This window comes from Oncorhynchus nerka, linkage group LG12 (genome assembly GCF_034236695.1).
Source record: "Oncorhynchus nerka isolate Pitt River linkage group LG12, Oner_Uvic_2.0, whole genome shotgun sequence".
Lineage (NCBI taxonomy): Eukaryota > Metazoa > Chordata > Actinopteri > Salmoniformes > Salmonidae > Oncorhynchus > Oncorhynchus nerka.
This window is the reverse complement of record NC_088407.1, coordinates 55934472-55955397: the sequence shown is the minus strand read 5'-3', so window position 1 is coordinate 55955397 and position 20926 is coordinate 55934472. Positions and strand designations below refer to the sequence as shown.

The window sequence follows — 20926 nt, the reverse complement described above, 5'->3', positions numbered from 1 at the left end:
TCTGACCTTTTATTTCCTTTGTTTTGTCTTTATTTAGTATGGTTAGGGCGTGAGTTGGGGTGGGCAGTCTGTTTTTCTATGTTTTTCCATTTCTATGTTTGGCCTGATATGGTTCTCAATCAGAGGCAGCTGTTTATCGTTGTCCCTGATTTAGAACCATATTTAGGTAGCCTGGGTTTCAATGTTGGTTTGTGGGTGTTTGTTTCCGTGTCTGTGTTTGTCACCACACGGGACTGTTTCGGTTTGGTTTTCGTTCATGTTCACATTTATTGTTTTGTAGTTCTAGTGTTCAGTTTATATTTTTAATAAACGATATTGACACTTACCACGCTGCGTTTTGGTCCGATCCCTGCTACACCTCTTCAGACGAAGAGGTGGAAATCTGCCGTTACAAAATTGTTGTGTATGTTTTGTTCAGTGTACTTTAAAGTTTGTTAAATACCATGACTTACCAAGACATTTAGTAGAAATAAAACATATCTAGCTACCATACCATAAAAAACAGCACAGCAACACATCAAACAGCGATGTTTATTGTTAGGAAAAAACACTAAATGTTTTGCCCTAGCAGAATTCTGTTACTTTTTTAAAAAAGTTACCAATTGTCACTATCAACATGTTACTGTAGCTGCGGTCTATGTCTAATGGGTTGCGGTAGATATAACTTCATTGCCCAGCCCTAGCGGTCACATGTTATAGAACTATTATTCTGTCATGTAAATTTGTGGAATTTAATGATTTTTTTCTTATAATTTTAACAGGGAAAAAATGATTTAAACAGCTGTTTAAACATTACGCAACATTTTCAATTTGTCACATCCTTCCTACCCACCCAGTTGACTACTTTAAAATTGAGTAAGTCCTCAAAGGCGCTGCCCATGCTAAGACGATTTTTTTGGCACTAGAGTCCTCTATCTATATGCTCAAACCCAACCCCACACTAACTTTGTCTGCTGATAGCCACAGCAAGCACTAGGCAACAGCTAACTAGCCTACTGGTATTCAATCAATGTAAAGAGACATACCTTTCCTAATTGTGCCAATTTTTCCTTCAATGCAACGATCTGTTTTTCCATAAATCGTGACTTCAAAACAGGAAACCTTTTCCAAAATAGCTGCAATACGATATGACACGTGAGATACAAAAACTGTTACACAATTAGCGAAATAATGCCACAATCGTACTGATTGCAACTGTTTTAGTGAGTAATGTTTTGTCATTTGTAGAAGTCGGACTCGGCACTTCCTGGTCTACAGAAGAGACCCACGTGAGATGAGACCAAGTGCCAATTGGGGGTGCTTTCACAATGACAGTCTATTCCCGCGCCACATCAAATCAAGCGGGAGATCAAGGCACTGCATACGCTGTTCTCGCTGCGCAGTTCAGTTCCCAGTTTGATTACTTTACTATAGGAAAGTAGGCTAATTGAAATATCTCAAATGAAAATTATGAATTCACTTGGAAAGGCTATGCTTACATTTGAACTTACAATCGTTTACTTGTATTGCTTGATTACCATGCCTCATAACATGCAGATACATTTATAGATGCAAGCTTTTCTGATCTAATATGTTGTTATCAGCTAAATCGAATTGAAGCCTTCACAACAAATCAAACATGAAACCAAAAAGGCAAATTCACATAAATAGACCCTCTGCTCTGTGGCGCCTTGGGATAAAAAAAAACACAAAAAAACAGTGACGCCTGTAAAATGCCTCTGGTCCTCCCTCATGTTTTTCACATGATCCGAGATTACACTGAGGAGAAGCTTTGAATGTTCAGTGAGAGAAACCGCCGCGATGACTGAACGTCGCTCCAGTCCGCGTATACATTTATTTTATGTAGTGAGCATTTGTGCAACATTTATCGATAATATCAATGGACAGAGAGCACAGGTCCCATGGACACAAGATAAGGTAGGCTACAAAAAAATATTACAGTACACGGTTCAATGATTGTGTGCATGTTCTTGTTGCTTTTATCAAAACAAAAAAAGTTATTACTAAATTACTCCTTTCTATTGCATAACATATATGATTGATATAGCCTACATTCATTTAGAATATGTCACAAAGTTGTAATTTTCTAAAGAGACAGGTGGGCAAAAAGGCAATGAATGACTATTTTTGCATTTCAATTTATATATATTTAATAATATTGCAAAGCATTTATTTTCACAGGTTTGTAATTTAAATAAAACAATCCATTCAAAATAACAATAAACCACAGTTTGTTTTTACAACTCTCACCTCAAATGGCATTTAATGCATCCTTAATAGGCCTACACTTCATTTGCAAGAGATGTGTAATTTCTTTGATATAAAGGGTGCTTGGCCATTCAGGTCCCATGTTGTTCATCCTCTCTTCTCTTTGTCTCGTTGCTATAGCAGCACAGTCATCATTGATCCACCAATTGCAGATCTTGATATTTATAGATCTAAAGTGGAGCCCCTTTTAACCCTTTCTCAGATCAATGTGTGAGCCCATTCCCTTAAAGCACACCTCTTAGAAAGAGATATTGCAATACTGTATCCCCACAGTGTTGTCTTTAGGTCTCTGTGATCAAACCATGGGGATGGTTGGCAGAGAAATTACAAGAGTAGGCCTATGCAGGGCATGTTTCAACAGGTAATCCTATAACAAAACATGATTGTGACCAATTGAAATATTATCACCAGGTTCATAACCAGTGTATTACTGTTTTTCATTGGTTAATAGACCATGTGTTAATATGTTATTAGCCCACACTGTTATTACCTTTTGCAATGGAACCTGCTAAATGGAGAGAGAAGAAAGACCATGCTCTGTTCATGTTGATGTTGACCTTTCAGTCTGAGCCCCAGAGAACCCAGACATCAGGTTCATAACACAGATCCATCTCCTCAGCCAGATCACCACATGCAAATTATACACTGAAACCATAGAGAGCTGCTGATCTTCAGAGCACAGTTCAGGCTACAGGGGAAGGCTGTTGAAATGGTGGTGTTATTCTCTTATTCACCATCTTTTCTACCACTTACTGTCCTGGCGCTCAGTCCCAGTTACCAGGACAACAGAGGATCACTGCACAAGAGGCAGGTGAACTTTGAGACCAAACAAAAACGATCGGGGCAGGTGGAACGGAATATGATCAATACCTTGTGTCCATGGGTTTCTTCCTAGAATGCTATTAAGGCTTATTTTGTGGACTTGTTTGTTTTTCTCCCTCATCATCAAGCCTACAAAATAATTGTGATATGCTTTGTCTTCCAAGGTATGAAGATCTTTCCATCATTTATCTATGGGAGGCTACCTGTGAGAGGCAGGGGAAATGTATTAGCAAGCACCCTTCATATTTCTGAGCTGCCTGCTTGCATACCTTTCACACAAGCCGCAGCTGTAGTAACCTGCCAGTTTATTTAAAACCTTCAATCATGTTTCCTGGATCTGTGATTGCTTCTCGTCTCCTGAAATGTCTCGCAGCAAAGGTGCTCGAGTTCACTACAGGCATACACAATCTTGTCAAATCAGTCATGAACAGTCTTGTCAAACCATAAATGTACACAGAGACACAGAGTGTATCATTCCTATATGAAAACAAGAATAAACTAGCTCACTTGCATCACTTTGGATTTTTCAATTGTTGGGTAACCTTGGGGTTTTCAACGATTGGCTAACCTTGTCTAATGATGTAGCTTGGGTACTGTGACAGCAACAAAAAACAAAAACAATCTCTGTGCAAATGGACCAATAAAGCAAATATTGTGTTGTATTGTAGCTTGTCTTGGTAGACATCAGCCAGACACACTATACAAATGATTGTATAGCAAGGTGTAAACCGAGAGTTTGAAACCATGCAGTAGCCTATATCCTGAACTCTAGATATTCGACAAAGCTACAGTATATTAAGAGACTGTGATGATCTATGCGTCATGTGTATTTCCTGCCTAGCCTGTTCCTCAATTTGACTGCATCACTAGAGAGTTTCCCTTTCTCCATTTTAAAGATGTGCAAGTTGCAACTGTAGCGCAATGTTCTTTCACAGTGTTTTAAACTGTATATTTCCATTTGCACACTGTAGATATTGAAACAAGGTTGTAGTGATTAGCCATGGTCTTAGTTTCCCTGCATGGCTGTCTTTGTTAATCGCTTTCTGAGAGGTTGAACTAATCTACCTCGGCTGAACTGATTGTGATTAATGAGGAGCATCCTTGGTGCCTCTTTCAATGACAGCCTCTCTGCCAGGGCCTCTGTCTCAACTAAACAGGTGGTAATGAAGAAAAGCCACTTGTTCCTGTCCTCATGGTTGTCAGAGCACCCCTAATCCTGATTATCTTGTGCTTTCTTCTCTCTTCTCCACTTGTCTGTCTAGATCAGCCACAAGCCCAGCACCCTCAGCTCCAGTGACATCACCAGGGTCCTGTCACACACAGACCTGAACCAGATGTGGCAGAGGGACCTCAGGCCTCTGCTAGTGACACGGTACCCCAACTCTGCAGGCAGCCTGGCAGCGCAACAGGTCGGTATCCCCATGGCTGACAGCATGAACAATCGACTGTGTGCGGTCTACTTATGTCGTTGGCGTGATTAGACTCGTCAGTGTATGTAGGAGAGGGGGTTTAGTCACTTCTTTTTAGTCAGTTACCAGGATAAACGTTTCCCAATGTGTTCCCCAATGCTTTGTCTATTTAATTGTGCAACATGTCTGTCTCCCACTAGCACATCAAGAGCACTCTGGGTTCTCTGAGGGCAGGCTGGGATGTTAAGGAGGACAAGTTTGAGTCACACACCCCTTACGGTCCCATGACCTTCAACAACATCATCGCTACCCTCAACCCTTCCGCCAAGCGTCATCTGGTGCTGGCGTGCCACTATGACTCCAAGTACTACCCTCCCCAGTGGCATGGGCGTGAGTTCCTGGGTGCCACGGACTCAGCTGTGCCCTGTGCCATGATATTGGAGCTGGTACGGGCTCTGGACCAGGAGCTGAAGACTCTGAAGGTGGGGAAAGGTTTAGAATTTTCTCATGTGTCCACTTTAGTCTGTACAATAATTTATGTTTGAAAAGCAATATTAGATCAGAAAAGTTTGTAAAAACCCACTCAAAGTTTTTACACACCTGTAGCCAAGATCAACAAAGAATTGAGAGATGAGAGATGAAAAGAGATGGACATAGCCGTCACAGAGCCTCCTCACATTGCTGTTTGTGCTGTCCTGCTCCATGGGTCAGCTGACCTCAATCTGAGGGGATGGGTCCTGAGTGACAGGGGCAGCCATAGGGTCAGGCTAGGGGGCCTGTTTATCTGACACTACAGACAGTGACAAAGGCCACCCTGAATTGACAAACTGAATACCGATTTCTTCATAGCAGTGTTTTGTTTAAACCAATAGGTGGCAGCAAAGCTAAAAGTTCAAACCAGTAGTGCCCCAAGTACTGTTTGCAGTGACTAATAAACATCTCTTTCACTTTCTGGCCACCACCTCTCTTTTTCTCTCTCCCGCTCATCCCCTACCAGGGATCCAATCCCAACCTGTCTCTCCAGCTGTTGTTCTTTGATGGAGAGGAGGCTCTGTTCCAGTGGACTTCTACAGACTCCCTGTATGGCTCCCGCCACCTGGCCCAGACGATGGAGAACACAGCACACCCACCTGGAGCCACAGACACCAACCAACTGCATGGCATTGTATGTCAGGCATTACAGGCACATATTCAAACAACTAAGCACAAATTCAGCCAATTCAGCACATGGGGACCTAATATTCACCCAGTTGCAGTGCCATCTTAAAGCATCTGTCCTTCATATGTTTGATTTATAAACATCTTTCAGCCTTGACAAGCAACCATTAGGGAGGCTTGAGTAGTGGAATATATTTGGACATTTATCATGCCATCTACAATAACATTATGTCAAATAAATATAAGATGTGTTATTCGGTATTCTTGCCGTATCCTAGCTATGGAGAGCTAGTACTACTGTTGTTTAAACAAGTAGAGCACCTTTCCTGTCAGGGAAGAGATAAAGGAGACTGTTTCAGAGAGGCTCATAGTCCCGCAGTGAGGTATGTGTGTGTTTTAGAGAGGGACCATGAATTTGGCATGGTGCCAGTGTTCAGGACTAGCGCCAGAATGAATCAGTTGGATGGGCATTTTCTGACTTGGGGGGGGGGGGGGGTAAAGACATAATTTAACTATACAAATATATTACCTTTTAATGTGGCATGAACACAACCAGTCATGATGTATTCGTCTGTCTGTCAAACAAATCACTTCAATCACTTCACTAGGTTACCTTCGCACATTCTTCCAAAATAATTCCATAACAGAGAACATGTTTATCTGACACTACAGACACCAACTTTCCTTAAATTCACAAGTGGCTGAAACAATCTCACCGGAGAAGCACCCAAGCGAGAAAAACAGTTCCCTGAGTCTTACTGTATGTAGCCCATGTATCTGATGCTGTCTGGCCAAAAAGATTACAACATGCCGGATACATGGGCTACACATAGACAGACTAGTGGTCGTACACAGATTTGCTGATGTTATCGCAGGTGCAATGAAATGCTTGTGTTTCTGAAATGCTTGTGTTACCTAGCAATACAAAACAATACAGCAATACAAAACAATACAGCAATACCTAGCAATAAAAACAATACAGTAATACCTAGCAATACAAAACAATACAGCAATACCTAGCAATAAAAACAATACAGTAATACCTAGCAATACAAAACAATACAGCAATACCTAGCAATAAAAACAATACAGTAATACCTAGCAATACAAAACAATACAGTAATACCTAGCAATAAAAACAATACAGTAATACCTAGCAATAAAAACAATACAGTAATACCTAGCAATACAAAACAATACAGCAATACAGTAATACCTAGCAATACAAAACAATACAGCAATACAAAACAATACAGCAATACAAAACAATACAGCAATACAGTAATACAAAGCAATACAGTAATACAAAACAATACAGCAATACAGTAATACCTAGCAATACAAAACAATACAGCAATACAGCAATACAAAACAATACAGCAATACAGCAATACAAAACAATACAGCAATACAAAACAATACAGTAATACCTAGCAATAAAAACAATACAGTAATACCTAGCAATACAAAACAATACAGTAATACCTAGCAATAAAAACAATACAGTAATACCTAGCAATACAAAACAATACAGCAATACAAAACAATACAGTAATACCTAGCAATAAAAACAATACAGCAATACAAAACAATACAGCAATACCTAGCAATAAAAACAATACAGTAATACCTAGCAATACAAAACAATACAGCAATACAGTAATACCTAGCAATAAAAACAATACAGTAATACCTAGCAATACAAAACAATACAGCAATACAGTAATACCTAGCAATAAAAACAATACAGTAATACCTAGCAATACAAAACAATACAGCAATACAGTAATACCTAGCAATAAAAACAATACAGTAATACCTAGCAATACAAAACAATACAGCAATACAAAACAATACAGTAATACCTAGCAATACAAAACAATACAGCAATACAGTAATACCTAGCAATACAAAACAATACAGTAATACCTAGCAATACAAAACAATACAGTAATACCTAGCAATAAAAACAATACAGTAATACCTAGCAATACAAAACAATACAGTAATACCTAGCAATAAAAACAATACAGTAATACCTAGCAATACAAAACAATACAGCAATACAAAACAATACAGTAATACCTAGCAATACAAAACAATACAGTAATACCTAGCAATAAAAACAATATAGTAATACCCAGCAATACAAAACAATACAGTAATACCTAGCAATAAAAAACAATACAGCAATACAAAACAATACAGCAATACAGCAATACAAAACAATACAGCAATACAAAACAATACAGCAATACAGCAATACAAAACAATACAGCAATACAAAACAATACAGTAATACAAAACAATACAGCAATACAAAACAATACAGTAATACCTAGCAATACAAAAACAATACAGCAATACAGCAATACCTAGCAATAAAAAAACAATACAGCAATACCTAGCAATACAAAACAATACAGCAATACAATAATACAGCAATACAAAACAATACAGCAATACAATAATACAGCAATACAAAACAATACAGTAATACCTAGCAATAAAAAACAATACAGCAATACAAAACAATACAGCAATACAAAACAATACAGTAATACCTAGCAATACAAAAACAATACAGCAATACAGCAATACCTAGCAATAAAAAAACAATACAGCAATACCTAGCAATAAAAAACAATACAGCAATACAAAACAATACAGCAATACAAAACAGCAATACAAAACAATACAGCAATACAAAACAATACAGCAATACAAAACAATACAGCAATACAAAACAATACAGCAATACAAAACAATACAGCAATACAAAACAATACAGCAATACCTAGCAATACAAAACAGCAATACAAAACAATACAGCAATACAAAACAGCAATACCTAGCAATATAACAATACAAAGCAATACAGCAATACCTAGCAATAAAAAAACAATACAGCAATACAAAACCATACAGCAATACCTAGCGATACAAAACAATACAGCAATACAAAACAGTAATACAAAACAATACAGTAATACAAAACAATACACACATAATCCAAAAAGTAAAAAGGAAGAAATTAAGAAATATCAGACTAATACAGAGAGGGGCACTGTTTTCACTTGCTCGGATGGTTTATCTGAGATTGATGCGTCTTTCTATCAGAGCTCGTCTTGGTCAAAAAAATTATCAATATTTAATTTGGACAGGCAAGGAGGTACTAGAGGGCCGGCCCCCTAAGCCCACCCATAATACCGTCCCTGGTAGCGTTTCACGTGGTGAAAAGCATGATGTCATCCTTCATTTCAAAGCTTCGAGGTAGTGGACTTTTAGGGAGTTATCTCCAGGCTTTGGATAATTACTTTCCAATGAGACATGGCTGGTGGACCCTCTCACACACTGACCTGAGGGGATCCTTTGTCTTCAATTTCTTCCTCTCCTCACCCTCCTCTTCCCTTCTTTCTCCCTCTCTTCCAGGACCTGTTTTTGCTCTTAGACTTGATTGGAGGCCCCAGCCCACGCTTTGGCAACCAGTTCCCCAACACTGCCCGGTGGCTCACCAGAATGCAGAACATCGGTGAGCACTCACTCTCTGTTCTCTGTTATTCTATCAGCCTCGCTCGCTCTGGCTGTCTCTCTCTCTCTCTCTCTCATATTAGCTAAGCCCTTTGCACTATGTTGAATGTTCCTTCTCTTTTCAGAGCGTCGTTTGCACAACACGGGCCACCTGAAGGACCATCCAAACGATGTACAGTACTTCTGGCCCGGTATGCCTGTGGGTCCGGTGCAGGATGACCACATGCCATTCCTCAACAGAGGTAAACTAACACACTGGGTCTGACATAAGCTTGGCTGTGTTCTGTAGGGTACTAATGAGATTTGTATTCTGGTTTCTTCTCAGGTGTGCGTGTCCTCCATCTCATCCCCACCCCCTTCCCCTCTGTGTGGCACACGTTTGATGACAACGAGCAGAACCTGGACCGCTCCACCATCGAGAACCTCAACAAGATCCTGCAGGTGTTCGTGCTGGAGTACCTCAACATGACACCTCAAGCCCTGAATCCCCAAAATGCCCCCTAAATGTTAGGGATTCCCTGGTTCTATTGGGGCCCCTTAACACAGCTCTCTCTTCACACACAAACACACACACACAGCCCAATCAATGCTCTGTCCCTAGGCTGCAGACTTCCCTAAAGGATCTTCTGTGTGTCTGCTTCCACAGTGCTCTCTCTATGTCCCTACTTCCCCTTCTCTTTCTGAGGAGCCATGCTTTGTGCTAATGTATGTGCCCCACTAGCCAGGAGGAAGAGAGAGAGATGCAGATAGATTAACAAGATAAACATTGATTACTAGCTCCATACCTTGTGGCTTATGACTTGCTATTGTGTTATTTCTGTTTTAATACTGGTACATTACGGTCTGCCTTCTATCTGATAATCCAAGCTGATAATAGGCAATACAAAGAGGCCTCTACCCCTGCATTCCAGAGGGATGGTGATCATTTCGATATTAATTGGAGGGGGGTTTGGAACAGCTGTGGCAGGAGACAGTGGCTCATGTCGGTGCATTAATGTAGAGCCTGACGTCATTCCTAGAAGCTTTGTAATTCTATATCACACAAACAACTGATGGGGCCCTCGCTCTCTGTATCTGAACGTACATGGCATTACACTGTCCACTTTATATTAGCATAGAAAAACTTGCTGAGGTCAGGAGATATTATCTATATTTGTATTGTTAATACGTGATCCTTATACCCTACTAGGTCAGATGGAAATTTAAGTTGAAAAGCCTGCTGTGTTTTTATGACAATATTCGCCACATGTTGATGCTGATCTTGGAATAATACACACTGCCAAATTTATACTACCTTAGAGTCAGAAATAAATGTTGATCCAAAAAATAAGAATAATGCCTCTCCACACGTCCTGTTGACCTTTGAAGATCTTGTTTTTTGCTTTGGTCGTCGCTGCCAGTAGAGTGAAACGAAAGCGGTTGACATTGTTTGTGTGACAGCAGGTCAGAGCAGTGAGCATACAGTTGAAGTCGGAAGTTTACATACACTTAGGTTGGAGTCAATAAAACTCTTTTTTCAACCACTCCACAAATTTCTTGTTAACTATCTATAGTTTTGGCAAGTCAGTTAGGACATCTACTTTGTACATGACAAGTAATTTTTCCAACAATTGTTTAAAGACAGATTATTTGGTCTGGTTCATCCTTGGGAGCAATTTTGAAACGCCTTCAAGTACCAAGTTCATCTGTACAAACAATAGTGCGCAAGTATAAACACCATGGGACCATGCAGCCGTCATACCTCTCAGGAAGGAGACGCGTTTTGTCTCCTAGAGATCAACGTACTTTGGTGCAAAAAGTGCAAATCAATCCCAGGACAACAGCAAAGGACCTTGTGAAGATGCTGGAGGAAGCAGGTACAAAAGTATCTATATCCACAATAAAACGAGTCCTATATCGACAAAATCTGAAAGGCTACTCATCAATGAAGAAGCCACTGTTCCAAAACTGCCATAAAAAATCCAGACTACGGTTTGCAACTGCACATGGGGAGAAAGATCGTACTTTTGAAGAAATGTCCTCTGGTCTGATGAAACAAAAATAGAACTGTTTGGCCATAATGACCCATCATTATGTTTGGAGGAAAAAGGGGGAGGCTTGCAAGCCGAAGAACACCATCCCAACAGTGAAGCATGGGGGTGGCAGCATCATGTTGTGGGGGTGCTTTGCTTGCTGCAGGAGAGACTGGTGCACTTCACAAAATAGATGGCATCATTAGAGAGGAAAATTATGTGGGTATATTGAAGCAATATCTCAAGACATCAGTCAAGAAGTTAAAGCTTGGTCGCAAATGGGTCTTCCAAATGGACAATGACCCCAAGCATACTTCCAAAGTTGTGGCAAAATGGCTTAAGGACGACATAGTCATGGTATTGGAGTGGCCATCACAAAGCCCTGACCTCAATCCTATAGAAAATATGTGGGAAGAACTGAAAAAGTGTGTGCAAGCAGGGAGGCCTACAAACCTAACTCAGTTACACCAGCTCTGTCAGGAGGAATTGGCCAAAATTCACCCAACTTATTGTGGGAAGCTTGTGGAAGGCTTCCCGAAACGTTTGACCCAAGTTAAACAATTTAAAGACAATGCTGCCAAATAGTAATTGAGTGTATGTAAACTTCTGACCCACTGGGAATGTGATGAATGAAATAAAAGCTTAAATAAATCACTCTGTACTATTATTCTGACATTTCACATTCTTAAAATAAAGTGGAGCCAGGAATGTCAGGAATTGTGAAAAACTGAGTTTAAATGTATTTGGCAAAGGTGTATGTAAACTTCCGGCTTCAACTGTAGGTGGCCTGTGCTGTACAGGACGAAGCACATGCTCCTATTGAAATCCTGTTCACAAACAGGAAGAGGTGACAACTCTTTTTTTTTCTCCTCAGGTCGGTCCTACTCTCAGATTAGCTTTGTGCTCCGTGTGAATCGTGCGTCCCCCCCCCCACCGTTCCTCATCTCCACCCTTTCTCAACCTCCTCACCCAATGTCCCCCTTCACCTCCCTCAGCCACTACAATGTAGCTGAGGGGCCTGCTCTCCCCCCAGGCCTCCTCCATACAACAATCCCATAATTCAGTAATCCCATCAGGACCTCTCCTGAATTCCACGCTTCCCAAATCCTCTGGATTTACCACATTCCCTTGGGAAGGAATGTGGAGCTGCAGTAGGCTACAGACTCCCCCTTTCAGTGCATTCAGACATATTTATGATGCCTAGCAACACTAGAGGACATATGCTGTGCCATGGGAGAGATTAAATGGTGTACTAACTGTTAAGACCCCATTTGTCAAACACTCATATCACTATCTGTGGCATGTTGTCATCATAACCTAAATATCATCAAACATAAACTCTACTTTACATTCTGAAGTGAAGTATGATCCCCTTCTCTGGATCTTAACATAGTTTTGTTATACAATAGTTTGTGATATTATTTTTTACTTAGCAACATAATACAGTACAAACACTTTCATTTGTGGATGCCTCACTCTCACCCCAGACACCTTGACTGAAGAGTTCACCCTTCTTCAACATCTCCTGGCCTTCATCATATTCCTGTGATATTACAGAATTCACTCTCCTTGGCCTCCCTTGGAGATTCGTGCCTGTGTTCTCTCACACACTAATTGTTCCCATCATGTCTCAGCAAGTTATACTCCACAACACCCCCACAATGGCTTTGTTTACCGTGGGTGTGGGATGTCCACAAATATAACTGGCATGCCGTGATGTGAGTGATTTCTCCGTTGATCCACCTACTCATCACAGCCCAACTTAGCCTTGTTATTGTAAATGAATTATTCCTGTTTGTGGTGGGTGGGTGGGTGGTGGGGTTATTCAAAGGGATCCGTATATCAGGATTCTTTCTCTGGTCCCTATTTTTTCATATTTTCTTTGTCTTTGTCCCCTCCCCCTCACTTGTTAGTGCCCTGATCAAACAGAGAACTCCCTGCCAGGCAAGTTTACAGGTAGTTACAGTCAAACAGGTCAAATCACCAGACTAGGTCTGGGTAACCTCTCAAATTACTCCAAAATCCTGTCTCATACATTTTGTATCTCCTAGTCATAAACAAACCTTTTCCTGGTATGTTGTGCAGGTGGTCAGAAGTGTGTGTTTAAATCTGTGATCCAGACCTTTATTTATTTTCTATTTTATTTAACTAGGCAAGTCAGTTAAGAACAAATTCTTATTTACAATGACGGCCTTTCCCGGCCAAATCCTAACCTGGACGAAACTGGACCAATTGTGCACTGCCCTATGGGACTCCCAATCATGGCAGGTTGTGATACAGCTTGGAATCAAACCGGGGTCTGTAGTGACGCCTCTAGCACTGAGATGCAGTGTCTTAGACCGCTGCGTCACCCAGGAGCCTCCATCTTTCATTCCCTCTAACTTGAGGGAAGAGCATTGACACGCACCCTTGCTTCTCTAGTCCCTGTTGTTCAGTTTAGCAGGCATAATGAGCAGCATGTTCAAACAGGAAGGAGGAGAAAAAGCAGAATAGTACAGTAGAATAGTATTGTGGTTTTTAGTATTTTATTGCCCGGCAGCAAAGTGATATGTGCTCAGGTGTAATTTAAGCTGATGATTAAAGTGTAGCTTGTACCCTTCCAGCTGTGCAGAGGAGAGGGTTAGTAGGAGACTCTCCCTAGCAAGATGTGTTTTAGAGAGAGGGAGGGGGTTGAGGAAAATATATTGGGTTTGTATGAGAAACCATCTGTTGCTTAGGCCTTATTGCTATTGGTTACTCACTATGGCTACCTGTGAGAACAAAGACCATTACAACAGATACCCCCCTCATTCTGCTGTTTACTGAAAACACAGATACCACCCCATACTTTATGAATTACTGAATGGTACGACATTTTCACCCCTATGGCAAATAGAGTGACATGAAGTTCTGGCATTTCACAAAACAGGTCAAAAACGGTCAGGAAATACACAATATAATACAGTTGTCTTTGTAAATTGTCACACCAAGCATAGTTTAACCTAACGTTGTCAGCTTTGGGTCTTCACTCTGAACCTGAAATATACTGAACAAAAATATAAAAGCAACACGTAAAGTGTTGGTTTCATGTGCTGAAATAAAAGCACATTTAAAAAAAAAAACAAACATCAAATTGATCAAAAATACAGTGTAGACATTGCTAATGTTGTAAATGACTATTGTAGCTGGAAACGGCTGATTCCCAATGGAATATCTACATAGGCGTACAGAGGCCCATTATCAGCAACCATCACTCCTGTGTTCCAGTGGCACATTGTGTTAGCTAATCCAAGTTTATCATTTTAAAAGGCATTAGAAAACCCTTTTGCAATTATGTTAGCACAGCTAAAAACTGTTGTTCTGATTAAAGAAGCAATAAAACTGTCCTTCTTTAGACTAGTTGTGTATCTGGAGCAATAGCATTTGTGGGTTCGATTACAGACTCAAAATGGCCAGAAACAAAGACCTTTCTTCTGAAACTCGTCAGTCTAATCTATGTTCTGAGAAATGAAGGCTATTCCATGTGAGAAATTACCAAGAAACTGAAGATCTCGTACAACGCTGTGTTCTACTCCCTTCACAGAACAGCGCAAACTGTCTCTAACCAGAATAGAAAGAGGAGTGGGAGGCCCCGGTGCACAACTGGACAAGTACATTAGACTGTATAGTTTGAGAAACAGATGCCTCACAAATCCTCAACTGGCAGCTTCATTAAATAGTACCCGCAAAACACCAGTCTCAACATCAACAGTGACGAGGCGACTCTGTGATGCTGGCCTTCTAGGCAGAGTTCCTCTATCCAGTGTCTGTGTTCTTTTGCCCATCTTAATCTTTTATTTTTATTGGCCAGTCTGAGATATGGCTTTTTCTTTGCAACTCTGCCTAGAAGGCCAGCATCCCGGGGTCGCCTCTTCACTGTTGACGATGAGACTGGTGTTTTGTGGATACTATTTAATGAAGCTGCTGTAACAGTATAACTTTAGACCGTCCCCTCGCCCATACCCGGGCGCGAACCAGGGACCCTCTGCACACATCAACAACAGTCACCCACGAAGCATCGTTACCCATCGCTCCACAAAAGCCGCGGCCCTTGCAGAGCAAGGGGAACTACTACTTCAAGGTCTCAGAGCAAGTGACGTCACCGATTGAAACGCTATTTAGCGCGCACCGCTAACTAAGCTAGCCATTTCACATCCGTTACACTCACCCCCCTTTTGACCTTCCTCCTTTTCCGCAGCAACCAGTGACCCGGGTCAACAGCATCAATGTAACAGTATAACTTTAGACCGTCCCCTCGCCCATACCCGGGCTCAAACCAGGGACCCTCTGCACACATCAACAACAGTCAAATCAAATCAAATTGTATTTGTCACATACACATGGTTAGCAGATGTTAATGCGAGTGTAGCGAAATGCTTGTGCTTCTAGTTCCGACAATGCAGTAATAACCAACAAGTAATCTAACTAACAATTCCAAAACTACTGTCTTATACACAGTGTAAGGGGATAAAGAATATGTACATAAGGATATATGAATGAGTGATGGTACAGGGCAGCATACAGTAGATGGTATCGAGTACAGTATATACATATGAGATGAGTATGTAGACAAAGTAAACAGAGTGGCATAGTTAAAGTGGCTAGTGATACATGTATTACATAAGGATGCAGTCGATGATATAGAGTACAGTATATACGTATGCATATGAGATGAATAATGTAGGGTAAGTAACATTATATAAGGTAGCATTGTTTAAAGTGGCTAGTGATATATTTACATAATTTCCCATCAATTCCCATTATCAAAGTGGCTGGAGTTGGGTCAGTGTCAATGTCAGTCTGTTGGCAGCAGCCACTCAATGTTAGTGGTGGCTGTTTAACAGTCTGATGGCCTTGAGATAGAAGCTGTTTTTCATCCGCGCTTCGGTCTCCTTCGGTCTGCAGGTTGTATAACTTTTTCATTACATTTCATTACATTTCATTATAGGACAACGGTCTGATTTGTCTAATCTTAGCAATTTCTTCTTAGCTAGCTACATAGCCGTCGTTGTATCAAAGATAATTGCGTAATTATCGTATTTCGTCGTCCTCCTATCTGCCCAACACGTTCACCGTCTACCGTAGCACTGTAGTAACTATCACACTCAACTGAACGACTTGATTAGTGTAGTGTTAGCTAGCTACATAGTTGTCTTTGCTGTCTTCGTATCCAAGATAATTGTGTAGTTTAGAGTGTGGAGTCTTAGAGTGATAATTGCGTTATTATCGTATTTCGTCGTCCTCCTATCTGCCTAGCAGCTAGCCAGCTAGCATACGTTCACCGGCTACCGTAGCACTGTAGTAACTATCACACTCAACTGAACGACTTGATTAGTGTAGTATTAGCTAGCTACATAGTTGTCTTTGCTGTCTTCGTATCCAAGATAATTGTGTAGTTTAGAGTGTGTAGTCTTAGAGTGATTATCTTAATTTACCGAGGTTAGCTAGCCAGCTATTTTGTCGTCCTTAACGTAGGAGACACTCCTAGCTAGCCAACAGCCAGCCAACGTCTACTGAATAGAACTTTCGCATTCCGGTCGCATTCCGCTTCGCTCCACAGGTAGTATCACATTTTCATTTCATTTCATTACAGTCCCAACGGTGTGATTTGTTTGATCGTAGCTAGCTACATAGCTAGCTACATAGCCGTCTTTGTTTCAAAGATAATTGTGTAGTCTAGAGCGATTTTCTAGGTTAGCTAGCCAGCTATTGTCGTTCTCCTAACGCAACGTAACGTAACCAACACTGCTAGCTAGCCAGCTAGCCCCGAATAGCAGCATTGTAGAAACTTCACACTCAACGGAACGACTTGATTAGGGTAGTGTCAACAACGCAGCTAGCCTACCTCAGCAGTACTGTATCATTTTAATCATTTTAGTCAATTAGATTCTTGCTACGTAAGCTTAACTTTCTGAACATTCGAGACGTGTAGTCCACTTGTCATTCCAATCTCCTCTGCATTAGCGTAGCCTCTTCTCTAGCCTGTCAACTATGTGTCTGTCTATCCCTGTTCTCTCCTCTCTGCACAGACCATACAAACGCTCCACACCGCATGGCCGCAGCCACCCTAATCTGGTGGTCCCAGCGCGCACGACCCACGTGGAGTTCCAGGTCTCCGGTAGCCTCTGGAACTGCCGATCTGCGGCCAACAAGGCAGAGTTCATCTCAGCCTATGCCTCCCTCCAGTCCCTCGACTTCTTGGCACTGACAGAAACATGGATCACCACAGACAACACCGCTACTCCTACTGCTCTCTCTTCGTCCGCCCACGTGCTCTCGCACACCCCGAGAGCTTCTGGTCAGCGGGGTGGTGGCACCGGGATCCTCATCTCTCCCAAGTGGTCATTCTCTCTTTCTCCCCTTACCCATCTGTCTATCGCCTCCTTTGAATTCCATGCTGTCACAGTTACCAGCCCTTTCAAGCTTAACATCCTTATCATTTATCGCCCTCCAGGTTCCCTCGGAGAGTTCATCAATGAGCTTGATGCCTTGATAAGCTCCTTTCCTGAGGACGGCTCACCTCTCACAGTTCTGGGCGACTTTAACCTCCCCACGTCTACCTTTGACTCATTCCTCTCTGCCTCCTTCTTTCCACTCCTCTCCTCTTTTGACCTCACCCTCTCACCTTCCCCCTACTCACAAGGCAGGCAATACGCTCGACCTCATCTTTACTAGATGCTGTTCTTCCACTAACCTCATTGCAACTCCCCTCCAAGTCTCCGACCACTACCTTGTATCCTTTTCCCTCTCGCTCTCATCCAACACTTCCCACACTGCCCCTACTCGGATGGTATCGCGCCGTCCCAACCTTCGCTCTCTCTCCCCCGCTACTCTCTCCTCTTCCATCCTATCATCTCTTCCCTCTGCTCAAACCTTCTCCAACCTATCTCCTGATTCTGCCTCCTCAACCCTCCTCTCCTCCCTTTCTGCATCCTTTGACTCTCTATGTCCCCTATCCTCCAGGCCGGCTCGGTCCTCCCCTCCCGCTCCGTGGCTCGACGACTCATTGCGAGCTCACAGAACAGGGCTCCGGGCAGCCGAGCGGAAATGGAGGAAAACTCGCCTCCCTGCGGACCTGGCATCCTTTCACTCCCTCCTCTCTACATTTTCCTCCTCTGTCTCTGCTGCTAAAGCCACTTTCTACCACTCTAAATTCCAAGCATCTGCCTCTAACCCTAGGAAGCTCTTTGCCACCTTCTCCTCCCTCTTGAATCCTCCTCCCCCTCCCCCTCCTCCTCTCTGCAGATGACTTCGTCAACCATTTTGAAAAGAAGGTCGACGACATCCGATCCTCGTTTGCTAAGTCAAACGACACCGCTGGTTCTGCTCACACTGCCCTACCCTGTGCTCTGACCTCTTTCTCCCCTCTCTCTCCAGATGACATCTCGCGTCTTGTGACGGCCGGCCGCCCAACAACCTGCCCGCTTGACCCTATCCCCTCCTCTCTTCTCCAGACCATCTCCGGTGACCTTCTCCCTTACCTCACCTCGCTCATCAACTCATCCCTGACCGCTGGCTACATCCCTCCCGTCTTCAAGAGAGCGAGAGTTGCACCCCTTCTGAAAAAACCTACACTCGATCCCTCCGATGTCAACAACTACAGACCAGTATCCCTTCTTTCTTTTCTCTCCAAAACTCTTGAACGTGCCGTCCTTGGCCAGCTCTCCCGCTATCTCTCTCAGAATGACCTTCTTGATCCAAATCAGTCAGGTTTCAAGACTAGTCATTCAACTGAGACTGCTCTTCTCTGTATCACGGAGGCACTCCGCACTGCTAAAGCTAACTCTCTCTCCTCTGCTCTCATCCTTCTAGACCTATCGGCTGCCTTCGATACTGTGAACCATCAGATCCTCCTCTCCACCCTCTCCGAGTTGGGCATCTCCGGCGCGGCCCACGCTTGGATTGCGTCCTACCTGACAGGTCGCTCCTACCAGGTGGCGTGGCGAGAATCTGTCTCCTCACCACGCGCTCTCACCACTGGTGTCCCCCAGGGCTCTGTTCTAGGCCCTCTCCTATTCTCGCTATACACCAAGTCACTTGGCTCTGTCATAACCTCACATGGTCTCTCCTATCATTGCTATGCAGACGACACACAATTAATCTTCTCCTTTCCCCCTCTGATGACCAGGTGGCGAATCGCATATCTGCATGTCTGGCAGACATATCAGTGTGGATGACGGATCACCACCTCAAGCTGAACCTCGGCAAGACGGAGCTGCTCTTCCTCCCGGGAAGGACTGCCCGTTCCATGATCTCGCCATCACGGTTGACAACTCCATCGTGTCCTCCTCCCAGAGCGCTAAGAACCTTGGCGTGATCCTGGACAACACCCTGTCGTTCTCAACTAACATCAAGGCGGTGGCCCGTTCCTGTAGGTTCATGCTCTACAACATCCGCAGAGTACGACCCTGCCTCACACAGGAAGCGGCGCAGGTCCTAATCCAGGCACTTGTCATCTCCCGTCTGGATTACTGCAACTCGCTGTTGGCTGGGCTCCCTGCCTGTGCCATTAAACCCCTACAACTCATCCAGAACGCCGCAGCCCGTCTGGTGTTCAACCTTCCCAAATTCTCTCACGTCACCCCGCTCCTCCGCTCTCTCCACTGGCTTCCAGTTGAAGCTCGCATCCGCTACAAGACCATGGTGCTTGCCTACGGAGCTGTGAGGGGAACGGCACCTCAGTACCTCCAGGCTCTGATCAGGCCCTACACCCAAACAAGGGCACTGCGTTCATCCACCTCTGGCCTGCTCGCCTCCCTACCACTGAGGAAGTACAGTTCCCGCTCAGCCCAGTCAAAACTGTTCGCTGCTCTGGCCCCCCAATGGTGGAACAAACTCCCTCACGACGCCAGGACAGCGGAGTCAATCACCACCTTCCGGAGACACCTGAAACCCCACCTCTTTAAGGAATACCTAGGATAGGATAAAGTAATCCTTCTCACCCCCCCCCTTAAAAGACCTAGATGCACTATTGTAAAGTGGCTGTTCCACTGGATGTCATAAGGTGAAAGCACCAATTTGTAAGTCGCTCTGGATAAGAGCGTCTGCTAAATGACTTAAATGTAATGTTAAATGTCAGTCTCTCGGTCCCAGCTTTGATGCACCTGTACTGACCTCGCCTTCTGGATGATAGCGGGGTGAACAGGCAGTGGCTCTGGTGGTTGATGTCCTTGATGATCTTTATGGCCTTCCTGTAACATCGGGGGGTGTAGGTGTCCTGGAGGGCAGGTAGTTTGCCCCCGGTGATGCGTTGTGCAGACCTCACTACCCTCTGGAGAGCCTTACGGTTGAGGGCGGAGCAGTTGCCGTACCAGACGGTGAAGCATCATTACCCATCGCTCCACAAAAGCCGCGGCCCTTGCAGAGCAAGGGGAACTACTACTTCAAGGTCTCAGAGCAAGTGACGTCACCGATTGAAACGCTATTTAGCGCGCACCGCTAACTAAGCTAGCCGTTTCACATCCGTTACACTGCCACAGATCCAATCACAACTTTGCTATTATAAAAGTAGCTTTCCAATGTGGCTAGAAGTCCTCATTGTTATAATAAGCAAAGCATAACTTGTAGTAGGACAATTCAGAAGTGAGTGGCTTATAATTGCCTGCAGAGTAATAGCTCACCAACAGAGCGCAGCCGTGAGTTGTAACCAATGATAGGCCTGATAAGAATTAATCTGATCAAAGTGTAGGCACAACCGGGAGTATAATG

The 20926-nt window shown here is 43.1% G+C and overlaps 1 protein-coding gene and 1 long non-coding RNA gene across 2 annotated transcripts; one reads left to right on the top strand and one right to left on the bottom strand.

The window, feature by feature from the left end:
- Positions 1-242: 242 nt before the first annotated feature.
- On the bottom strand, positions 243-1258 carry LOC135574349 (uncharacterized). The gene is made up of 2 exons (XR_010465383.1): positions 1026-1258; positions 243-382 (listed from the first exon to the last, which is right to left on the bottom strand). It is a non-coding gene; the product is annotated as an uncharacterized LOC135574349 (long non-coding RNA).
- A 502-nt stretch (positions 1259-1760) lies between these two features.
- LOC115138397 (glutaminyl-peptide cyclotransferase-like) lies at positions 1761-9970 on the top strand. The gene is made up of 7 exons (XM_029675216.2): positions 1761-1917; positions 4353-4499; positions 4700-4981; positions 5497-5664; positions 9090-9189; positions 9314-9430; positions 9514-9970. The coding sequence occupies exons 1-7, from the start codon at positions 1801-1803 to the stop codon at positions 9690-9692; spliced, it is 1110 nt and encodes a 369-aa protein (XP_029531076.1). The 5' UTR covers positions 1761-1800; the 3' UTR covers positions 9693-9970.
- The last annotated feature ends 10956 nt before the right edge of the window (positions 9971-20926 follow it).

Excerpts from the sequence above, each read along its gene's own strand:
- LOC115138397 (XM_029675216.2), top strand. The coding sequence starts at position 1,801 with ATGACTGAACGTCGCTCCAGTCCGCGTATACATTTATTTTATGTAGTG. Across the intron at positions 5,665-9,089 it reads CCAACCAACTGCATGGCATT|GACCTGTTTTTGCTCTTAGA; the intron begins GTATGTCAGGCA and ends CCTCTCTTCCAG. Across the intron at positions 9,190-9,313 it reads CACCAGAATGCAGAACATCG|AGCGTCGTTTGCACAACACG; the intron begins GTGAGCACTCAC and ends TTCTCTTTTCAG.